Source organism: Cebidichthys violaceus, unplaced genomic scaffold (genome assembly GCF_023349555.1).
Source record: "Cebidichthys violaceus isolate CVI_PGR_0920_01 unplaced genomic scaffold, fCebVio1.0.p SCAF_16, whole genome shotgun sequence".
Lineage (NCBI taxonomy): Eukaryota > Metazoa > Chordata > Actinopteri > Perciformes > Stichaeidae > Cebidichthys > Cebidichthys violaceus.
The window spans coordinates 12434530-12455612 of NW_027176329.1; the positions used below are offsets into that span (position 1 = coordinate 12434530).

Consider the following 21083-nt stretch of genomic DNA (forward strand, 5'->3'; position numbering starts at 1 on the left):
CGAGTGATAGCTCAGGGTTGAACAAATAGAATTAACTAACTCATGTGGATCGTGACAGGTGACCTGTGGACTGCACATGCTCCTTGGATTAGTCAATTAGGTCACAGAGCTGAGGGTATGTGACAGTGATCCCTCAATCACTTGACATGTGGTGCAATAAAAAGGGTGTGTTCAAAACTGCACAGGTAGACAGCTCTGTTGGTAAACAAGACTTATTTATCAGAGGAAATGTTGAGCCATCATTCCTCATTTAAATTGCCTCCTCTTGGCTGAACAAGTACATTGATTTACACATTTAGAAGAATTTAACGCTCACTCATGTGTCTGAAATCCCCCTCAGGCTACATGTTGCACATTCCAGCACAGAGGCTACAGACCTGCAATTTATGTTAATGACACCAATCGACTTGTAAAAGAACTCTCTCCAGTTGCCCTTTCCCTTGATGCCCCCTAATCTTGAACCCTACCGACAGCAAACTATAAATTACACACAGAGTTAAGGGCATTCAGATCAATCACATATATCATTTGTGTCTTTTCTCAAGGAAGACAAGACTCTCCACTTACCCCTGATTCGGATCGGGTTGCGCTTCTGACGGATGTCTCTCTGATCGTGTCTCTGCAGCCTCCTGATCAGGACGGCGTGTGTCTGCGTTGGCTGCCACCTGTTCTTGCGCCGTTACAGTTCTGTCTGTGCTCTGAGTAACTGTATCCACCCACTCACTACTCTGTGGTGCCCTATTGTGTTCAACCTCTGTGGCATCTGATTGCAGCTCAGCGCTGTATGTCAGAGTGCCTGTGACAGCCTCTCCTCCAGCGGACGTATCTGTGACTGTGCTACCTGTGCCGTCTTTGCACACTTCACCTATTTGGGCTGCCTCTGCTGTCAGTGAAACTTGCTCTTCTGACTCACTAAATCTGGGTGTGAACTTGTCGCCCTCTCTTGTGCTGCTGGAAGCAGTGTGTATGTATTCAGAACTCACAATGTCTTTGTGAGCCAGGTAGATTATCTCCTGGCTTGGGAGTAGCGTCTCTCCATTAGGGTGGTCTTCGGTTTCCAACCCCTTGGTCAAGTTTCCCTCCGACCCCTCCCCCTGCCCATGCTGCTCACTGGAGGGTGGAGCAAAGTCGCATACCATCGGCGTGTTGTCCTGCTGAACCGGTGTGGCAGGTAACTCCTCCTCCCCCTCATCTTTCACCTGTGGCAAAACCGTAGTTTCTATTTCTTTCTCCCAACTCTCTGTATCACTGGCAACAAGAAACTCAGACGTTTCAATCTCCTGCACTGGAGTTTCTGACCTCTGACCTTTTTCCACCACTTCAAATTGGCTATTGACATCCTCTTTCTCTTCGTCGTTGGCCGTTATGCCTCCCTCATTCTGCATTTTAACAATCACCACCCGAAATTCTCCCTCTTCTCGCTTTCTTATCCCTCTTTCTGTAATCTCCCCCTGCTGTGGAAACTCCTCACACAGCTCGGCCTCTTTCACCCCGTCTACCACACAACTTTCTACTCTTTCATCCACCGTGTACATCTCTTCGTTCCCGCTCCCCTCTCCGTTGTCCTCTTCAGCACTGTAGTAGATCTCCACCGTACTGCCTTCATCCGATCCAACGCTCAGATATGTTGGACTTAAAGGCCCGTCAGACACTTCAGCCTGTCTGGAAGGAGTGAAAACAGTCTCTCTTGTTTCAATTCTCAACTCAAGACTCTTCGCTGCACTCATTTTTTCAGCCATGGGAGAAGGACAGACAGGATCGGTGCTCGCCTCGTCTGTGACCAACTCTTTGACTAGGACCGCTCTCCGTTTGGAGTGAGTAACCCGAGTGTCTCCCCCTTGGGATGTTACATAGTCAGAGACGGGAGGGGCAGAGCTTTGAACCATGGGGACTGACCCAACATTGTCTTGAATGAGGCTAAAACTGTCCAATTTCACCTCCGAATCGGAGCGGGTCAGCTCTGAGTAGGGAATTTTATCGCCATCACCTGGTTCGGAACCTGAATCGATAGAGGAAGGTACATATCTGATGTAAATATCTGGGTATCTTCGTGGCTCCGAAGCAGTAGATGTTTGGTCAGAGCTCAATCTGGAGCTCTCGCTAGAATAAATCACCTCTCTCTCGCTGAAAGTGGCATTTGCGTTAGTATAACCACCGACGGCATCATCCACTCTGCGAGCAGCAGAGTCAAACTGAACATCAGTTTCTGTGTGACATTCATTAAGGGTTTCAACCATGACAGGTTCTGATTTGCTGGTATGATATCTTATCTCGGTAATGATTTGAGGTGGCGGGTTCGAGAGGGATGACATTACCTCCGAGCTGAAACTCTGGGGAAAAAGGGACTCATACAACGCTCCATAAACTGCGTCTTGCCTGACAGGTGAAGCACTTTTCTCACCGCTAACAGCCGAGGTTTGGGTGACACTCCTGGCGGTTACGGGAGCAGATCTCGCACTGCGAGAAATTGAGACTTCTTGATGGACAGGTGCAGAGTTTGAGTCGAGAGCTGAGTCGTCGGCGCGAGGAACAGGGGTCGACTGTGTAACTGCGCCGTCAATTTTGGAGTCAGCACTTGCCAGGGAGAGTTTACCATTTTGACTTGTACTGTCAACTACGTCACGGGCGTCAGGTTGATGATGTGACAATGTGACTCTGGTGGATCCAGTAAGAGAGATTTCTGTGTCTGTGTGAGACTGCTGGAGGATGTCATTATCGAACGGACCATTGCTTGTGGTGACGGAGTTAAAAACTGCTGCTTTGTGATCCGAGGTGTCAAGCGCGGTTGGAGGCCGGCTAGCTGGAAGGCTAAGTACAGTCTGGTTGTGGACAACAGGGCTGGTTTCTGTATGAGTCGTGGAGGCAGATGGATTGGAGTTATCATCCCGTTTCTCCTCTGATGAGTCTGGATAATCCAGCTGCAGCTCAGGGACGGTGGCAATCGGGGCTTTCTGCGGCTCCGCATGTACGTCGAACAGACTGGAGCCGTTTCTCAGACGCTCCATTGTCTCTGGGTCGAATGACTGCGATTGGTTAGGGAAAGCAAAATATGATTCTGATGGGTTTGTGGCGACAAGGGGAGGAGAAGGGATGTCAAATGCATCAATGGTGTCAAGGTCTGGTTGAGACATGCTGAAAATCGTCTTTGTGTTGGCCTGATTCAAATCCATCCGACTGTGGTTCGGAGGAGTCTAGAAAAAGATAATTTACAGAATTTGAAATTTTAGATATGAAGGAGTTAGCCTCAGTTTGTACCTCTCTTGTTTTATCATTACAATGGAACCACAGGGCCAAGTATCATGTAATTCTGAAAAAAGAAATCCCTGGTGAACCTTCTAAACAACACTTAATAGTCGTTAGAATCCATAAATCTTCAATAACTGTCTAGTTTTGGCCACTTTCGGGCAGCGGAACAAGTTCTGAAAATGGACATTTCATCGACTCTTAGGTTGATTAGCCAACTTGTTGACAAACAGTTGCTTATTTATACATCCTGCAGTTTTTTGGCCACCTGGAAATTGTAAGTCGAAACTGACTTTCCTTTTGCTCCGTTTTGGTCTCTACCACCTCTCTACCATGTTCACCAGCTGGTCACTAACTGTGTTTATATGCTGTTTGTTGCTGAGCAGGTTGTGTACGGTGAGTTTTTAAGGCTTTTTCACTGATAACAGCTGCTTATTGTGGCCGCAAACTTGTGTCCGTAGAGCTGAACAATGAGCTGAAACTCCCTATCAAGCTCTGTGAATGCCAAAGGGAGATGCAGATTTGGGGCAATAATTCTCTGTAGTTTCATCACTATGGCAATAAATGTAGCTCTTTTTTTTTCCTTTCTTTCTTTTTTACTTTTCACGTTGTACAAATTGTGGAAATATTTAATTTCTTTCTACCATCTTTTTTGAGTTGTCAAAAATTGTTTTAATTATGGTATAGTATATGGAATATTATTTGGGTGTATGGTCAGGAAAAAAAAGGCTTAACCCTGGTTGGTTATTACACAAATATAATGATGATACATAAGAGGCACAAACTGGTGATATTCATAAATCACACAAAACTTGATCATAGCTAGATATGCAGTTATCTCACCAAATTTTACAATAAAAAATAATTTGCCACACATGAATTTCAGAAATACAACACTCAAGGAAACAGGGGTTACCTCCTCTTGCTCTTCAATGTCGGCGCTATGAAGGCCAAAGGTGCTCTTGGAGATATTCCTTTGATCATTCTTCTTCCTCTTTTTAAAACCAAAGGAGAAGGTGGCAAACCTCTTTGGCTTACGGAGGTCCAACTCTGAGTAGCTGAATTCTTTGCCCTAAGACGAAGAGGGAGAGATGGAACGTTAAAAGGGTAAGAGGGAGCAAGAAATGCAAAATGCAAGACAATAAACATGACATGTTTCTAAAAGCATCTAGAATCTATATATATATATATATATATATATATATATATATATATATATATATATATATATATATATATATATATATATATATATATATATATATATATATATATATATATATATATATATATTGCCTTAACCCAAAACTGTATATTGTGATTAATAATTGTGAGTTTGACCTTTTATTGATTTACATATAAACCTTACATACCAAACATACCTAACAATTTAAACTCTTGGCAAAAGTTAATAAGAAACATCCAAACACTGCCTCTTTGATTGGCAAGAATGAGGACATGCACAATGAAAAATGACTCCTTACACCTTACAAGAGTTGACACCCTAACTTCATTCCAAGGATGTAAAAACTGCTCCACCCTGACAAAAAATGAAAGACTAGTAGAACACGATTTACTAAACCTGATAGTGACTTCCTGTACTTTTCCAATTAATCCAGTATACTGTTACATAGCCTGTAACTAACAGTAGATAGACTTAAGGCAAATAACATCTGCAGCAAGTGAAATCACCAAATAATTGTTACTGCTTAGTTGGGTACATGGATTTTGAAGTACAAGTCACAACCGTCATAGAGTGCCATTACTATTGCAAAAATGTTTTGTCTAAATTATTGAGATAAGTGTGAATCTGCACAAAAGTTTAAAAGTTATAACCCACGTTTTCATTATCAGATATTCTAAAAAAAGACACTTAAGCGTGCCGCTTTAGGGAAACACTGATTGCAAAGATAGAGGGGATGCTGTTGATGCTGATGTGTATTGTGCGCGCATGTTTTGTTGAGCCGCGATGACGAGGGAGAATGGAACACAAGGTCGTCGGTCACTGCCATCAGCAAGATTTCTAACTGGGTGTGCCTGTCAAAATGCTTCCTTCTGTGATGAAAAGTTTTGAAAGCACTAGAAGCAAAGTCAACAATCACGGAGGAGTTTCAGCTGAAGGACTGAATGAAACATTAAACAATACAAGCAATCAATCAAATGCAGATCAAGTTTAAAAAAAACATTGACTGGCTTTTTTTCATTATTAAATGCAAAAAAAAAAACCTCCTTCTATTTTCAGTATGTACATAAGAAAGGTCCTTTCCTTAAAAAATACAAATCACAAACTACTGTTACACAACTTAGTTAGCTTTTACAATTTTTTTCGTAATTGTCAGTCACAGTGCTCACTGCTCAGGAAAAGTTACTTTGGCAAAACATAAGGTTGGCAAGTCGGCAAGAAAGAAACCACAGCTGGCCACATGAGCACATACTAATTAAGATGACGAGTGGAAACTTCATTATTACTGGTGACATAAATACACAACATAAATAACACGAGACACACTCACACAAGGCACCTGTAGCAGTCCTTATTGGTGTTAAACCTGACCATCGTTGGATTATGCGGCTAAACAAATGACGAATGAGATGCTCTTTTCTACTGATGGTGCATTTGAGTTCATCCCCCAAGGTGTTCAATGCATTAAGGAGGAATTGTAGCAGCGAGTTCAGTGATGCATTTCACCTGGATGATCTTTAATCCAATAGTTAATGTGAGTGACTGTACATGACCCAAAACCCCTTGAAATGACCCATGTCCACCAAAGGTTTCCTCCCACAAGTTTAGATAAGGTATCTCATGTTTTGGTCCAGTGGTAATGATCAAACAAACGCAGCTGCTGTGCGTCATGACGCCCTTTTTTAAACTCTGCATCATTTTTCACACGCAAAGCGATCTGATCACTGTTCACTTTCAGTTTAAGAGCTGACATGACCACCTCCTGAATTGACGCCCCTATTGTTGCTTTGCATTTAGAATCTGCCAAACCAATGGATTACAATTTAAAAAGTAAAGCATAAGAGTGGGACTACTTTGTTCATCCACGCAATCTGTCCTGCAGGTCTCAGCTACAATGCAGTCAGATCAGAATTGATCTTCACAACAACAACGCTGCTGATTAGTAAAGCACTGGCGCCCTCTACTGGAGGGAATAAAAACCATTTGTTGCATTTCTCCTGTTTAACGCTGTGTCACATCTACTGCAGACATACATGGAAACAAGACCAGAGTAATGTAGATACAGTAAAACAATAACATTGTGGACATAAAGTATGTAACAATCACAAGTGACTTGAATTTTGAAGAGAGAAGTTATTTTTTTTTAGGTATGGTGCCCTCTAGAGTGGAGTCCTATATGATGTATTTTTGTGGGTGTAACCCAATTGAGAATATAAGTGTTGTTAAATAATAATACAATAACAACGACAACAACAACAACAACAACAATAATAATAATAATAATAATAATAACATTAACAATAACAATAACAATAATAATAAGATTGTGCTTATTTGCACAGTACATATTATTGGGCCTTTTTCAGACTGCCAGTCCAAATCCAATTTTTGGCATATAGATCAACACATGCAATGCGATTTTTGGATTGTAATGCAATTTCAAATCGGATTTCTCCAAATGCGTCTCAGTCAGGACGCTCTAGCGACACACATCAAATTTCGAACTTCTCCTTCGCATCCCGATGAACTACCTGTTCCCACCACAGTGAGGCCTGCAGACTGCAGCATGGAACATCGCAATGTATGCCGTTGTACCAGACCAACTCAGCGACGGAAGAGTTATGCACTCCCACTTGAAAGTGCGAAGGTTTGATTTATCTGCCAAACCTAAGCAAGGAGCCTAAACCTAACAAATGTAACCGTTTTAAGGGTGTATCATGTAGTAGTCTTGTACGGTGAAATTACCCTCCATTTCTCATGCTTCCTACTGACCCCTACATCGTTACCACTACAAGACATGCCGATGCGTACCATCCGTCTTGAAGATCTGAGATGAAAAAGAAAAAGATTTGCCAGCAGGCTAAACATTGCTTTAGAGTTGCCACGTGTGTGCTTGTGAGTGTGAGGAGGCTATAGTTTTGTTAGCAAGACCCGGAGGGAGAATCTACAAACCGAGGAATGCAGTTACCGTTGAAGAGGGGGGTTCATGCAGTCTTCTAACAGGGGTACGCAACTTTCTCAAACACAGTTTGGCCCCCAAGGGTATTCTTGTTTAGACAAGTATGAAGAGAAAGAGAACCTTCAGGCCCATTCTGCTACCTCGGAGCAAAACACAGATGAATACACCCAAAGCTAAAATATGAAAGTTTTCAGATGTTCTGATGATTTTGCATCATTCACATACAGAGTTAAAAGTTTGTCTTGTAATATATAAAACTCAGTCATTCAATATCTTTGTCTCAAAACCTTGGATCTGGATCTGTCAAATCAGGGGAACATTTTATTTTATTGGTATACAGTGCAGTAAAAAATATTGAATGCTAAAAATCTATTACCCACTTCAGAATTTGTATTATTTTACCATTTCATTATTTATTATTACGCTTTGGTGACAACGTGAAATAATGAGGACATTGGTAATACATTAAATGCCAACATTTCAGGGCAGGGCAAAGAGGTAAGTTTTAAAACTGGTTACCAGACTGGCAATTAACATCTGCTTTTGATTAACAACCTAGACTGAACAGTTGACATATTTTTATTGCTTATGATTGTAGTCATAATGGTCGTGTGTAAATACAGGCCATCTTTTATAAAGGAATGCTGATCCTCAGGATGACTAAACCTATTTTGCGTTTGCACAAATGTATGTCTCTCTCTCTGCGTGCCACACACATAAAAATAATGGCTCAGCTTTACCATCACGAAAGAAAATAATGAAGTCTAAAATTAGCCTGCTAAATTTAGACACACTGCATTTTGTATGTTTATGTATAAGTAAACACACAGTATACAGAACAATTACCTGCTTTAAAACAGTAAACAGTTTTACCGTCGGTTTCTAAGAAAGTTCTATATTTGTAATCCATTTGGACTCAGCTCTCTCAGTATAGGTACTATGGACTTAAGAGCTTTTGCACAGAATGTTAAATGGAAGAACGATTGCTTTATGGTTAATTCATGTTCATATACACAACATACAATTTACAGCTGCATCCCCCTTCATCAGAGGAAGGACTATCCCTCTTGAAACTGCCTCTCCTGAGGTTTTTAAAGGTTTTTTGAAGTAAGGTTTTCTTTTAAGAGTTTATCTGGTTTATATCTTGGGAAGGTTCTGAAACCAATGCTGATCTCGTCCTATAAAGCTTACTACTGGCCAAAAGTTTTGAGAATTTTCACAAAGTCTGCTGCCTCAGTTTTTATGATGGCAATTTTCATAAAACTCCAGAATGTTATGAAGAGTGATCAGATTAATTGCAATTAATTGCAAAGTCCCTCTTTGCCATGAAAATTAACTTAATCCCCCAAAAAAACATTTCCACTGCATTTCAGCCCTGCCACAAAAGGACCAGCTGACATCATGTCAGTGATTCTCTTGTTAACATAGATGAGTGTTGACGAGGACAAGGCTGGAGATCACTCTGTCATGCTGATTGAGTTAGAATAACAGACTGGAAGCTTTAAAAGGAGGGTGGTGCTTGAAAGCATGGTTACCTGCAAGGAAACACGTGCAGTCATCATTGCTTTGCACAAAAGGGCTTCACAGGCAAGGATATTGCTGCTAGTAAGATTGCGCCTAAATCAACCATTTATCGGATCATCAAGAACTTCAAGGAGAGAGGTTCAGTTGTTGTGAAGAAGGCTTCAGGGTGCCCAAGAAAGTCCAGCAAACGCCAGGACCGTCTCCTGAGGTTGATTCAGCTGTGGGATCGAGGCACCACCAGTGCATAGCTTGCTCAGGATTGGCAGCAGGCAGGTGTGAGTGCATCTGCACGCACAGACTTTTGGAGGATGGCCTGGTGTCAAGAAGGGCAGCAAAGAAGCCACTTCTCACCAGGAAAAACATCAGGGACAGACTGATGTTCTGCAAAAGGTACAGGGATTGGACTGCTGAGGACTAGGGTAAAGTCATGTTCTCTGATGAATCCCCTTTCCGATTGTTTGGGGCATCTGAAAAAAAGCTTGTCCAGAGAAGAAAAGGTGAGCGCTACCATCAGTCCTGTGTCATGCCAACAGTAACGCATCCTGAGACCATCCATGTGTGGGGTTGCTTCTCAGCCAAGGGAGTGGGCTCACTCACAAGTTTGCACAAGAACACAGCCATGAATAAAGAACGGTACCAAAACGAGAGCAACTTCTCCCAACCATCCAAGAACAGTTTGACGAACAATGCCTTTTCCAGCGCGATGGAGCACCTTGCCATAAGGCAAAAGTGATAACTAAGTGGCTCGGGGAACAAAATGGGTCCATGGCCAGGAAACTCCCCAGACCTTAATCCCATTGAGAATTTGAGGTCAATCCTCAAGAGGCGAGTGGACAAACAAAAACCCACAAATTCTGACAAACTCCAAGCATTGATTATGCAAGAACGGGCTGCCATCAGTCAGGATGCGGCCCAGAAGTTAATTGACAGCATGCCAGGGCGAATTGCAGAGGTCTTGAAAAAGAAGGGTCAACATCGCAAATATTGACTCTTTGCATAAACTTAACATAATTGTCAATAAAAGCCTTTGACACTTATGAAATGCTTGTACTTATACTTCAGTATACCAAAGTAACATCAGACAAAAAGATATAAAAACACTGAATCAGCAGACTTTATTTCATGCATAAGTAAAGTCAAACCTTTCTTGCAAACTCAGACTAACGCTGTGTCTCTGTTATACAGCTTCTATGCCCATAAGAATAACTACTTTAAAAAGGACATTTCTAAAGTGTTCACTGTACGTCACATAACAGAAAGACGTGTAACTGATAGACTTTGTCAAAGTTTAACAGACTGTGTAAAAAACCTAAAGGCACTCAAGTTCACCAAACTATACTCATATCAGGTTCCACTAAACCAGACGGTGCTATTTTAAATGCACAACAAACAGCTTGACTGACCTTTGACCTGGATGTGGTGCCATAAATAGAACTCTTGTTGTCCGCTGTGATATTGTCAACCCAGGCCTCGCCATCCTTGGCATGGTTACTGGGCTCAGCAGCACTGAGGGGTACACAGTTAAAAATGTGAAATTAGTAAAGTTTTGACTGACCAAAACACTTACAGCCGAAATTACATTTTTGAATGTTTCCCACAGCAGAAAAAAATATGTAAATAACGTGAACGTATATAATTTTTCAAATGATATGAATAGAGAAGACCTTTTATGATGAATTCAGGTGCGGACGCTCATGTTTCTAAGCACATCGCAATACATTATGCCCTTAGATGTGACATATATCCTGCTTCCATTCCTGTTTTGTTTTATTTTGTGTTTGTGGTTCTTCTGTAAGGATCACGTTAAAAGTTTGCGAGGGCTTAGCGAACCCATACTTCTGTAGCCCCGACATTTCAGTTGCTGCCAAGCAACGAGTACTGTGCTCTGTTTTCTGAAGGCACAAATTAAGCGCGATGTTTGTAGAACCGTAACATTGTTTTGCCTTAGGCAGTATGGGAATTTGTATTTATTTATTTAGACAGGTGATCTCATTGAGACACACAGTTTCATTCTCAAGAGGGTGGTCACAGGAGGCCACCTACATATTTGATTGCCACAGAGTACATTTTTGGGGCCATGGCTAATGTTGAACCCTGGAATGAATGTGTTAATATGCAATATACAGTACAGTATACTGAAACAATGAGGGAGTGGGGGAAATCTATACTCACAGGTCATCCAGTTTGTGCATCAGCATAAGCAGTGGCTTTAAAAAGAAAGAAAATGTGCTGCTTAGCAAAATAAAGTAGTGAATCATTGCTTAGGGAACGTTGAATAGAACCGGCTGAGCAGAGAGTGAGTTTGTGTTTCTTGGAACAGCGTTCCATGTTAAATATGACTTTTATATAGAGGACAAAATAATTATGCAATGAGGATAAAAGGTATTCTTTTATTAAGTTAGAATTTAATTGTAAAAAAACTATTAACTTTGTGTGAAGTAACATGCTTTTGGCTTTGTTCAGTCATTAGAATTGTTTACTGACTCATGGCTTGGGACGTCAGCCTCAGTGTGAGGCTACAGGGGCTTCAAAGTAAACAGAGAGGCGCCATCAATAATCATGAGCTGTCATCACATCAAACAAATGAAACAAAGGTCGCTTTAAACACAAAGGTGCTTTTCCTTTGCACAAGTGGATGAGCAAACATTAGAAGAAGAGCCACAATTTATAGAACACTGTGACTTCAAAACCCATGCGTGTTCACGAGTCGGCAGGCAGCAAACACGAACACTATTTGCTGTTGTGCAAGTAGGAGCGGGAAATTTTCCTGTAACCAAATAGGTGACAACTGATCACACTCGTCCATGTATAAAGGCATAATGCAGCATCAACAGATGGGATTTGACACTGTTAAATAATATGACACACAAATACTTGCAAATACACAAACGGGCGGACAAATACACAGACTTTTTGAGTTTAAACAACTTCCAAAAGTTGTGCATTTGTCTTTTTGTCATGCCCAACAGCAGCCCTCCCAATCAAACAAGTGATTTACAACTGCGGTATGTGAGAGAAATAAGCTGCTTTGGGGTCACAAAAGATGTTGAGAGATTAGATGATGAGTCATATCCCTTTTCCAAGGTGAGGTGTTTACATGTCAACGCAAAGAGACAAGCCTCTCACTCAGTGAACTTGCAACACAGACACTTGACATTCTGAAAAAAATATCTTGATTTGGATCAAGTTCAACAGGATGTAACTGCCTTCTTTACTTTCTCTCTGGCTGTGCAATAAAATGTGGGAATGTTTGTTTGCATGAGAACGAGACTCAGAGAGAGAGCGACAGAGAGACAGCGGCAGAGAGATAGAGAGAGAGAGAGACACAGACACAGACACAGACAGAGAGAGAGAGAGAGAGAGAGAGAGAGAGAGAGAGAGAGAGAGAGAGAGAGAGAGAGAGAGAGAGAGAGAGAGAGAGAGAGAGATAAAGTGAGGCCTCCAGCAGTGAAACTTACACATTTGCATCTGTATCTGCAAACTGGCCGACACTTGCTACAGCCAAATCACATGTTTTCGATGTGCCGATTGACTTAAATAGAAACCATCTCGTTCATCTAACAGGAACTGTTCAACAATTCCGGGAATATGCGTATTTGCATCAAGTCTGCGTGGTAAATATGTAGCTGGAGTCAGCAGCTTGTTAGCTGAGCATAAAGAATGGAAACAAGGGTAAGCCGCTAGCCTGGCTCTGTACTAATATAACAAATTTGCGCCTCCCAGCACCCCTAAAGCTTGTTTCTGGTTGGTGGCAAATTCGTTATCTTTGGCCAAGCCAGCTGCTTCCCCCTTTCCGGTCTTTATGCTACCTGACTGCTAGCTCCAGCTTCATATTTGCCCTACAGACAAGGCTGCTATCCATCTTCTCATTTACCTCTCCACAAACTACACATAACTATTTCCTCTTAAAATTCTATTGGAGATATAAAAGTAAAAATTATTTTTAGGAAGCCAAGTCGATACTTTGTTGCCACATTCAAGCTTGTCAGACATGCGTAACCAGGACCTAAGAAGATAACAGACAAATGTAGGTCATCCTACTCTGTGCTACAGCTACAGTCTGTTTAATAGAAGGATGTCATGACTGCTTAGCCAAACAATGGCATTTTAAATCGGGCTCTAAATGCAACTAAATTTAAAAGCTTTTCAGCATCACAATCGCCATCATCTGTCGAGGGCCTCACTGTACTATTCCCACGTGCTACTACCACCAAACAAGTGCTATTGCCTGAAAGTGATGTAGTTAAGTTTATGTTTAACTAGTTTGCATTGTTCAGAGCACACAGCTGTCACTACTAACTGATGCTGGGACTCATTATCACAGTCATTTGCTCATTCTGCTTTAAATAGTGGAAAAGGCAGATTGATGCTGCCTCTTACTCTGCAGTGAATCGTGCAAGATAATTAGATGAATTCAATATTGTTACCTACAGTAGAGGACGGTCTGTGTGCCCCCAGTTTGGATGAACAGACAGGACTACCTGAACAGGAACAAAGCAATGTACTACTACGTACGTCATACATCCTCTCTTTAAAGAAGCCAAACTATCCCTTTAATGATGTAGGTCAGACATTTTGTCAATACCCCCATTTAACAAAAATCATTAGACGGAATGGAACAGATAAAACATTAACCCAACAGCAGTTCCACCAATTTACTATTTGAAGTCCACAATTGATTTTTACTGACAAAGCTATCTATAACTTCACTGAATCCAGCTCTATGAATGATATTGCAACACATTGGTCTAATACTTGGATTCAATAATAGTTCACTCTTCCGAGAGGTGTGCAGCACACTCACTTAATGTAACCACAGTTCCTACACCAAGATAACAGGTCCAACGATACAGTGACTCATTTTGACCACAATTGTTCTAAATAATTTCAGATATTTAACCGTAGCTGAGTTGAGACATTGAAAGTTCAACTGTGACTAATATGTTACAAATGTATCCCTGGCACAATGTTGATGGTGCATGTAATCTCATGATAATACAGCAGGCATGTGGAGTGGCAGGTTTCTCTACACAGTATCTCTTTTGCTCCACAACTTCACTCGGAAGCCAGAGAAACCTAGCCAGAACTCAGAGTGTGTTTGACTTGTTTGATAAGGCAACTTAAGTATTTCCTCCGTCATCTTATACAGCAGGGGTACAGTTTAAAATGAGTCCATTATGACGTTGACATCACCTTGAACTGTATGAAATGCTATGGAGTCAAAACATACAAACAAAATAACTACAAGATATGTTCCTTAGACCCTGAAATCCTCAAGTCTTTGCTAGATAAGACCCTGGACATAGATTAAAGATAAATCCTTAACTAACAACAAAAACAGATTTAGTCTATGTCTATGTCTGATGTCCCTAAAATGAATATGAACATTAAGCTTGTTTTTATTAAGTTTGAACTGAATGTGTGCACTGTTAAACTTTAGCCTTGTGTAAACCCTGTGTGCAGCTGTTGTGTGCAAAGGCGCTCCTCGCAGTGTCAACCCATCATTTCTTTACGCCCCTGTGCAAACACAAACTGTCACTAAGTCTGGTCTACAAACACACGGACAACATGATTACATTGTACCGGCATGTGACTAGTGGCTCAACCACCCCCTCACTGGTGTGTATCTTCACACCCCTTTGCTTATATACCGTGTGTATTGTGTTCGCACAGAGCACTGCGTCTCCTTTATAAACATCACAGGCCTCTATGGTGAAGTTGACAGTCTGACTGACTTTTAAAAAAGTGTTCTATGTGCATGTATGACACTGCAGTCTACAAAACAGAGCAAGTAACAGGGACGTCAGAGTTGTTTCGCCTCTTTGTACTTGTCTCTGTTATGCATCTCTCTGTTTTTGTGTCTCTTTCTGCCATTTTGTTTATCTATCTTTTCCATAAGATTAGCTGCAACAAATTATTTTCATTATCAATTAATCTGCTGCCTATCTTAATCTAAATGTGGTCTTTAAAATGTCAGAAAATTGTGAGAAATGTTCAGTACAGTTGCTCAAATTGGCTTATTTAAGTTGCTTGTTCCACCCAACTCGCAGTCCAAAAAGCAAATATATTCAGTATTTAATATCACAGAAGACTTTTAAACCAGAAAATATAAACATGAAGAAGCTAGACCCAGAGAACTTTAGGTATTTTCACTTCAGCTCTTAATAACGTGATCAGAGTAGCAGTTCTTGCTGGTACCCTCAAAATGATGAACTAAGGAGAGCAGGGTCAATTGGGATAGGCGGACAGTTGGGACAGTGCCCTCTTCACTTTCAACCTCGAAGTGGTAGACCTTCTGACTATTCTTCACATGTTTTTGATCGTTTTGAAATATATAACATGTAAATAGAATTTTGGGGTCTTTTGTTATTTTTATTCTGCCATCTTCACTTTTTAGCTATGCCACAGACAAAAAAAAACAACATATTGTTGGGAAGCTCATTTTCTGTCCCACCGGTTGATGCCAAACAAAAAACAAGACAAATACTTTTCCTAACTGAGTAAGACCCACTTACACTGTCACTGAGAGAATGTTTACATAAGCGGCAGATGAAGACTCAGAGGATGCACTCCTTGTGCAACTAACGAAATTGGGCTTTCACATTTGGGTTGGGCACTAAAGTGTTCCAACCGACCCCGCTCTCCCTACAAAATATACTCAATCATGCATTTTGTCTTCGGCTAAACAAATGCCTTATAGTGCTGTAGCTGCTATATGTTTGACTTTTCCAAAAAGTTTCACAAACCAATTTGCTTCCATGTCCCTTAAGAGTTCTGCGAGCTTTCAGAGAACTGAAGGAGGTTTAATTTCCCCATACTCCATTTGCTCTTTTGCACAATTGCATAATGACTGAAAGAATGGACTGGAATATTATGGATTTCACAGCCCCCTTTTTAACGGTCCTGTCTGGACTGAAATGCCCTTGTGGGCTATCTAAATCTCCATCAACTCAATCATCTTCAAAGTCATGTTAATTCTAAGGAAATGGATTTGGCATGGTGCAGGAAATAACCCCTTTCAGCTGCCATTAACCTCATTAAATACTTTATTGCCTGATAAATTTCCACACCGACTGCTGGACAGCCAACTGTATGATGCGATCTGACTTAACCTATAAGGGAATGTCCCATTCAACGAAAGTATGTGAAAGGCTCAACTGAGAAAAGCATCAATCCAAAAGTCCAAAACTTCACCCCAGACACACACATTTTGTGCATTAGTAGTGTACAACAATAAAGACTGCAACCTCAGTACGGGTCCATTTAAACTTAAAATGGTTCTTTAAAGCGTCAGAAGTTGCTTTATGACAAGACACTGGCCACTGGAAATTCGCGACATTAAGCAAGCATACCTGAGCAAATGCGGGATCTCATTCGCCGCCTTCACGGGGGTCTTTTTCTTGAACTTCAAGAATTTAAACTTCGTCTTCTCTCTCTCATTCGCGTCCTTCTCCACCGATTTGTCCAGGCTGACCTCGCTCCTGGAGAACAAACTTTTCAGAGACCTTCTGGTTGAGCTCTTCGCCATCTCCACACTGTGCGTAATGACAACGAGGAGCAGAGCAGGACTGATGCGCGAGACAAAAAACACGTTCCCAAGGATGCTCAGTTCATTAAAAGCTGATGGAAATAGTCGTGGAGTGGGAGACAACTGCACGGATGGCACTTGTTGACAGATAACAGCTGCTCCTGCTGCCTCATTTTTTGCCTCATGAGCTCAGGTGTTGCGACACGCCCATGAAAAGCAACACCCAGATCCCAGACAGCCTACAATAACAGCTCTCAGATCACCCTTTGTCCACTACCGTATTACGCAAAAAAACTATTCGAAATTTAAATTACTCTTCTAATGAGTCAGGATGTTAGATGACGGGTTTATCCAAGTTGCAAGCCCAAGTTGCATGCCATGTTTTATTTTGTATCTGTCTTTATGATAAGATGTTCCTAGTTCCTATCTTTCAGTATTTCATAAGTCAGGTATGGAATATCTGTCTCTCCATCTTGATAAAGGTCGGCGGACTAAACACCATGGAAGGAAATTAAGACCCTGGCTTTATCAGTTTATCTTGACAAAAATCTGATTATGTCATGTTTTATAAATATATATGAATATGTTATAAATTTGTATATATATAATCTATATCTTAATAAGATGCATGAGTGATGAAGGGAGGTAATAAGAGGGAGCACACAGGACACAATTTGGAATGAACGTTTAGCATTACAGATAGGTCTAATAACCTAAAATTAAAGCTTTTGTAGATTATAATAATAATAATAATAATGATAATAATAATATAAAATATCACATTGCGATGGTATGACTCCAGCCCGCTCCAGCCAGGCAAATCAAGTTTAGGTTTAAAGTTAGGTGCGTTAATTAGGGGTCACTTCCTACCACCCTACTTCTGGCGCCCTTGCTTGGACTACACCCATCTTGGAACTCGACATGTATTTTGATCTGAACCACACACCCGTGAAGGACCTCTTTTTGCCATTTATATCACACAGGCACACAAGGTAAGAACAATAGTCACGCACCGTTGCGGCTGGTAACCGCACACTGTGGCTGTAGCTGTGGCTGTTGTGACAATAATGATAATGTATTAGATACATCATTTTATTGGAATAAGTATTGACACAGAGCAATTTTAAGATTTGGTATATTATACTATCTCCTCATTATGTGTACCTCCACAGTGTGCAATCACAGCGGATGAACGGTGACATCTTGCGGTCGCTTTGCAATTCGCAACCTGATCACAGATATGATGAAAGTGCACAGAACTACAACCAGGCCTGTGCACACGTTTATGTGCATGGCGCTTACTCCGCCTCACGATGGCGCTACCAGCGTGCTGAATCCAACCAAAGACGGAAACCTGCTGCGTCACAAGTAAAAGTAAGTTCCAGTGTGTGCTACTTGTTTGATAAGGACATGGACGTACTGACGCAATGAGTCGTCGCCCCCCCCCCCCCCCCCCCCCCCCTTACTGACACATACAAATTACTGTCAATATTTGCTGTACCTTTTTATCATAAAAACAGAAAATTCCCAGATCAATATATGCACATACACAAAGTGATGAATTCACTTGTAATATATGATACTGTAAAATGTTATCATTTGGATAATCAGACACTAAAGTAGTCTTATATTGCTTTATTGTAACAGTAGCCGCCCACGTTGGTTGCACTGCTGTTCACAAGGAGATAAGAGACTGAAAACAAATCCTAGATTGTCTCTTATAGTAGGGGTCATTAAAGTGAAATCATAGTATCCCTCATTGTACTGGAATTCCCCTGCAGAAACCTCCAGTGACACTGAATTAGCTCATATGCAATGAATGGTCAACAAAATCTAAAAATGATACTAAAGTATTTAAAATGACAGATCTCTGCACATGTACACATCCACGCCTGGATTCATGCGTAGGGGCCACAAGCTGCTAGGCCCCTACCAAACCCTGACTCCCCATTAACTGAGCATTGTGTACAGTAAAGTAAAGTAAATTCAGGAATGTGTGCCAGAGAATGATTGAATATAGCTACTTTATGTGTCTTGAACTGACCAAATGTGGTGATATAAACCAGCATTTATTATCTTGACATGTTAAACCTTTAGACCCATTTAGCTGATTGCTGCAGTGTCACCACCTTGTGCTGTTACTCAGAGCCCTACACCCATGTTTATGGCCTTTACTGCTGACTGAAAAAAGAACTGCAATCGAAAGTCAAACACTGAGGTCAAACTGAAGCTAATGATGAAGGGATAAACCCTGATGATACGGATTAAAGGTGTTCACCTCTTGTCTTGTAAACATCAATCACTGACTATTAGTAACTCAAACCAAAGTGAACTTTGGTATCAGAACAAAGTATCTTGTCACGACAATGCACCCTCACAAAACACACACGCACCTCGGCCATTTAACATTATCTTTGGCATCTTTTTGTTGAAATAAAACAGAAAGTCAGTCATGTGACACTCAAGAGTTACAGCTGCCAGATGTTAGGTATTTGGTGATTATCTTCCAAGTAACCAAGTGGACTTGGCAACTGACAAAACCACTGCTGCTGTACCGGTTTATTCACTTGATTTATTGCAAGAGGACCATGTATTAAATGGAAGTTTTGTATAAATGTTTTTATCTTTTACCTAGAATTCTTTTACTAAACCATTATCATTTTATCATGTAGTTTGTATGGATGTACACAATTGAAAACATTTAACATTTAAATAATTACTTTTATTTTCTTTTAAAATTCCCTCCTCCTTTTTTAGATATATTTTAAAAAATAAATAAACTCCTAACTCTTAAAAAAAAAAAAAAGGTTTTAAGTTCCTTTCTCTGAATATAGTGCAGTAACCAAAGTTTAATACACATACTTATGGCATAACAGCACAATACAGGACATTCAGCACTTTACCCCATGTAGAAAACACTTATACCAAATACATATGAGATGGATGGATGGGTGTTTGCCACATTAAAAACCAGCAAGAGTGTGAAATGTGTGTGAAGCGTTTGCTGGTAGTTGTTAAAGAGATGTAGGTGTGAGGTAAAATGTGATGCAGAACTAGACCATACATGAGCAGAGGGTTACTGATAATGTAAGTGGCCGATAGACATGACACATATGTTCTCTGTACAATGTGTCTCTATTTCGAAACTTATCAAAGACATAGCAGTACTGAGTTGCATCATCATCATGCACTCTATGGATCAGATTTATGTCCAAAAAAAGGTGTGGTATGCTGCATATGTGATGCAACTTCTGACTATTGTTGCAAGTATAGGCTGAAACACAATAACAGCACAGCACCTCAGGTTATGGCTGTAACAGTATACATTGATGGTTATCATATCATGTACATTTGCTTATTTACGGTATTGAAAAAAACCTGACATAAGTGACTGTGTGTGTGAGTTAAAGGTAGAAACAGATGCTGCCTCGCACCTCCAGTATATGTTGACTGTTAATAATCATCATTTTGAAGATATTTCACCGAGTTGCTGGTGTATGATTTTAAATAATAAATAACAATTCATAACATTTACATCTGTGTATCTATTTGTTAGATTTAGTTTTACAAAGTTGAGAAAGCAATGTTTCATCCAATCCTGATGTCGCCTCACACATAAAAGAATGAACCCAGTCACTTCCACACAGTGAGGCATACAGCTTAATAATCAATCACATCGGTGCTCGTTATCGGCCGATGGCCAAAGCCCAGGTATCGGTGCATCCATAGCTCCACAACTCGAACGCATCCTCAAGTCGAAACTACATGGAAAAGCAACCTTACTACTATGTCACATCTGTGATGGTAAATATATATTTAAGATAGCCACATCAATTATTTAATACACTCTTTTTTATAATTTAATTTATAGAAAATTCTAAATCATGACGAAATCACAAATTTCTTTTCGAAATGTAAGTGCTGCACGCTTTAAGTTATGGAACACATTCTAGTTACTTGCTATTTTCTATTAGGTTCATAATTCTGATTATTATTATTTCTATTTTCATTCCTTTAAGGGTCATTATAACTGATAATGTTGATAATAATAATGAGAGTGATACTGATAAAACAACAATTTCCTGAGCTTAAATGATTTATAAAACCTGTTTCCTCCTTTCTTTTCTTTCTTTGTCTTTTGTCTTTGTGTCTCTCCTCCTCTCTCTGTCCCTGTGATAGAATGATTCACTTTAGTATTGTCATTATTTCTGAGAAAAGGATCGGATATGATGTCTGGCAGGTGCTGATGTTGATTATGTCAACGCTTCTAAATATCCTGTTAACATAATGGTAATGACACATTGACCTGTCCAGAATTGGTGAATTGCAGTAGCATTAATTCAGTCTGATGAACTCCTCCTGCACTCCTCTTTATCAGTTGCAAAGTTCAAGCAGGTTGGACATCGGGCCACGCACCAGAATCAGGGATGTCGCTGTAGCATCCATTATATGTTAACAAAAAATAAAGGGGGGGACGGGATTTAGTCTTCATGGTGCACAATACGCTCAATGGAGTGGCGATGGCTTTTTTGAAAGTAAATGACAAAGCACGGCACATTGGCTTGTGGCTGAACTGGACTGGACAGATGCAAATAAGGAAAGCAGTCCAGCTCTCTGCACTGTGAGAGAGACTTAAAGCTCTCTGT

General features: G+C 40.6%; 1 protein-coding gene across 1 annotated transcript in view; it reads right to left on the bottom strand.

The window, feature by feature from the left end:
- crybg2 (crystallin beta-gamma domain containing 2) overlaps window positions 1–16437 on the bottom strand; it is a 44950-nt gene extending 28513 nt beyond the window's left edge. Inside the window, exons 1-4 of the mRNA XM_068711506.1 lie at window positions 16262–16437; window positions 10313–10415; window positions 4160–4315; window positions 568–3191 (exon numbers count right to left, since the gene is read on the bottom strand). Of these exons, the coding sequence (XP_068567607.1) occupies window positions 568–3191; window positions 4160–4315; window positions 10313–10415; window positions 16262–16437 (3059 nt within the window). The remainder of the gene's footprint in view (window positions 1–567; window positions 3192–4159; window positions 4316–10312; window positions 10416–16261) is intronic.
- Window positions 16438–21083: the final 4646 nt, after the last annotated feature.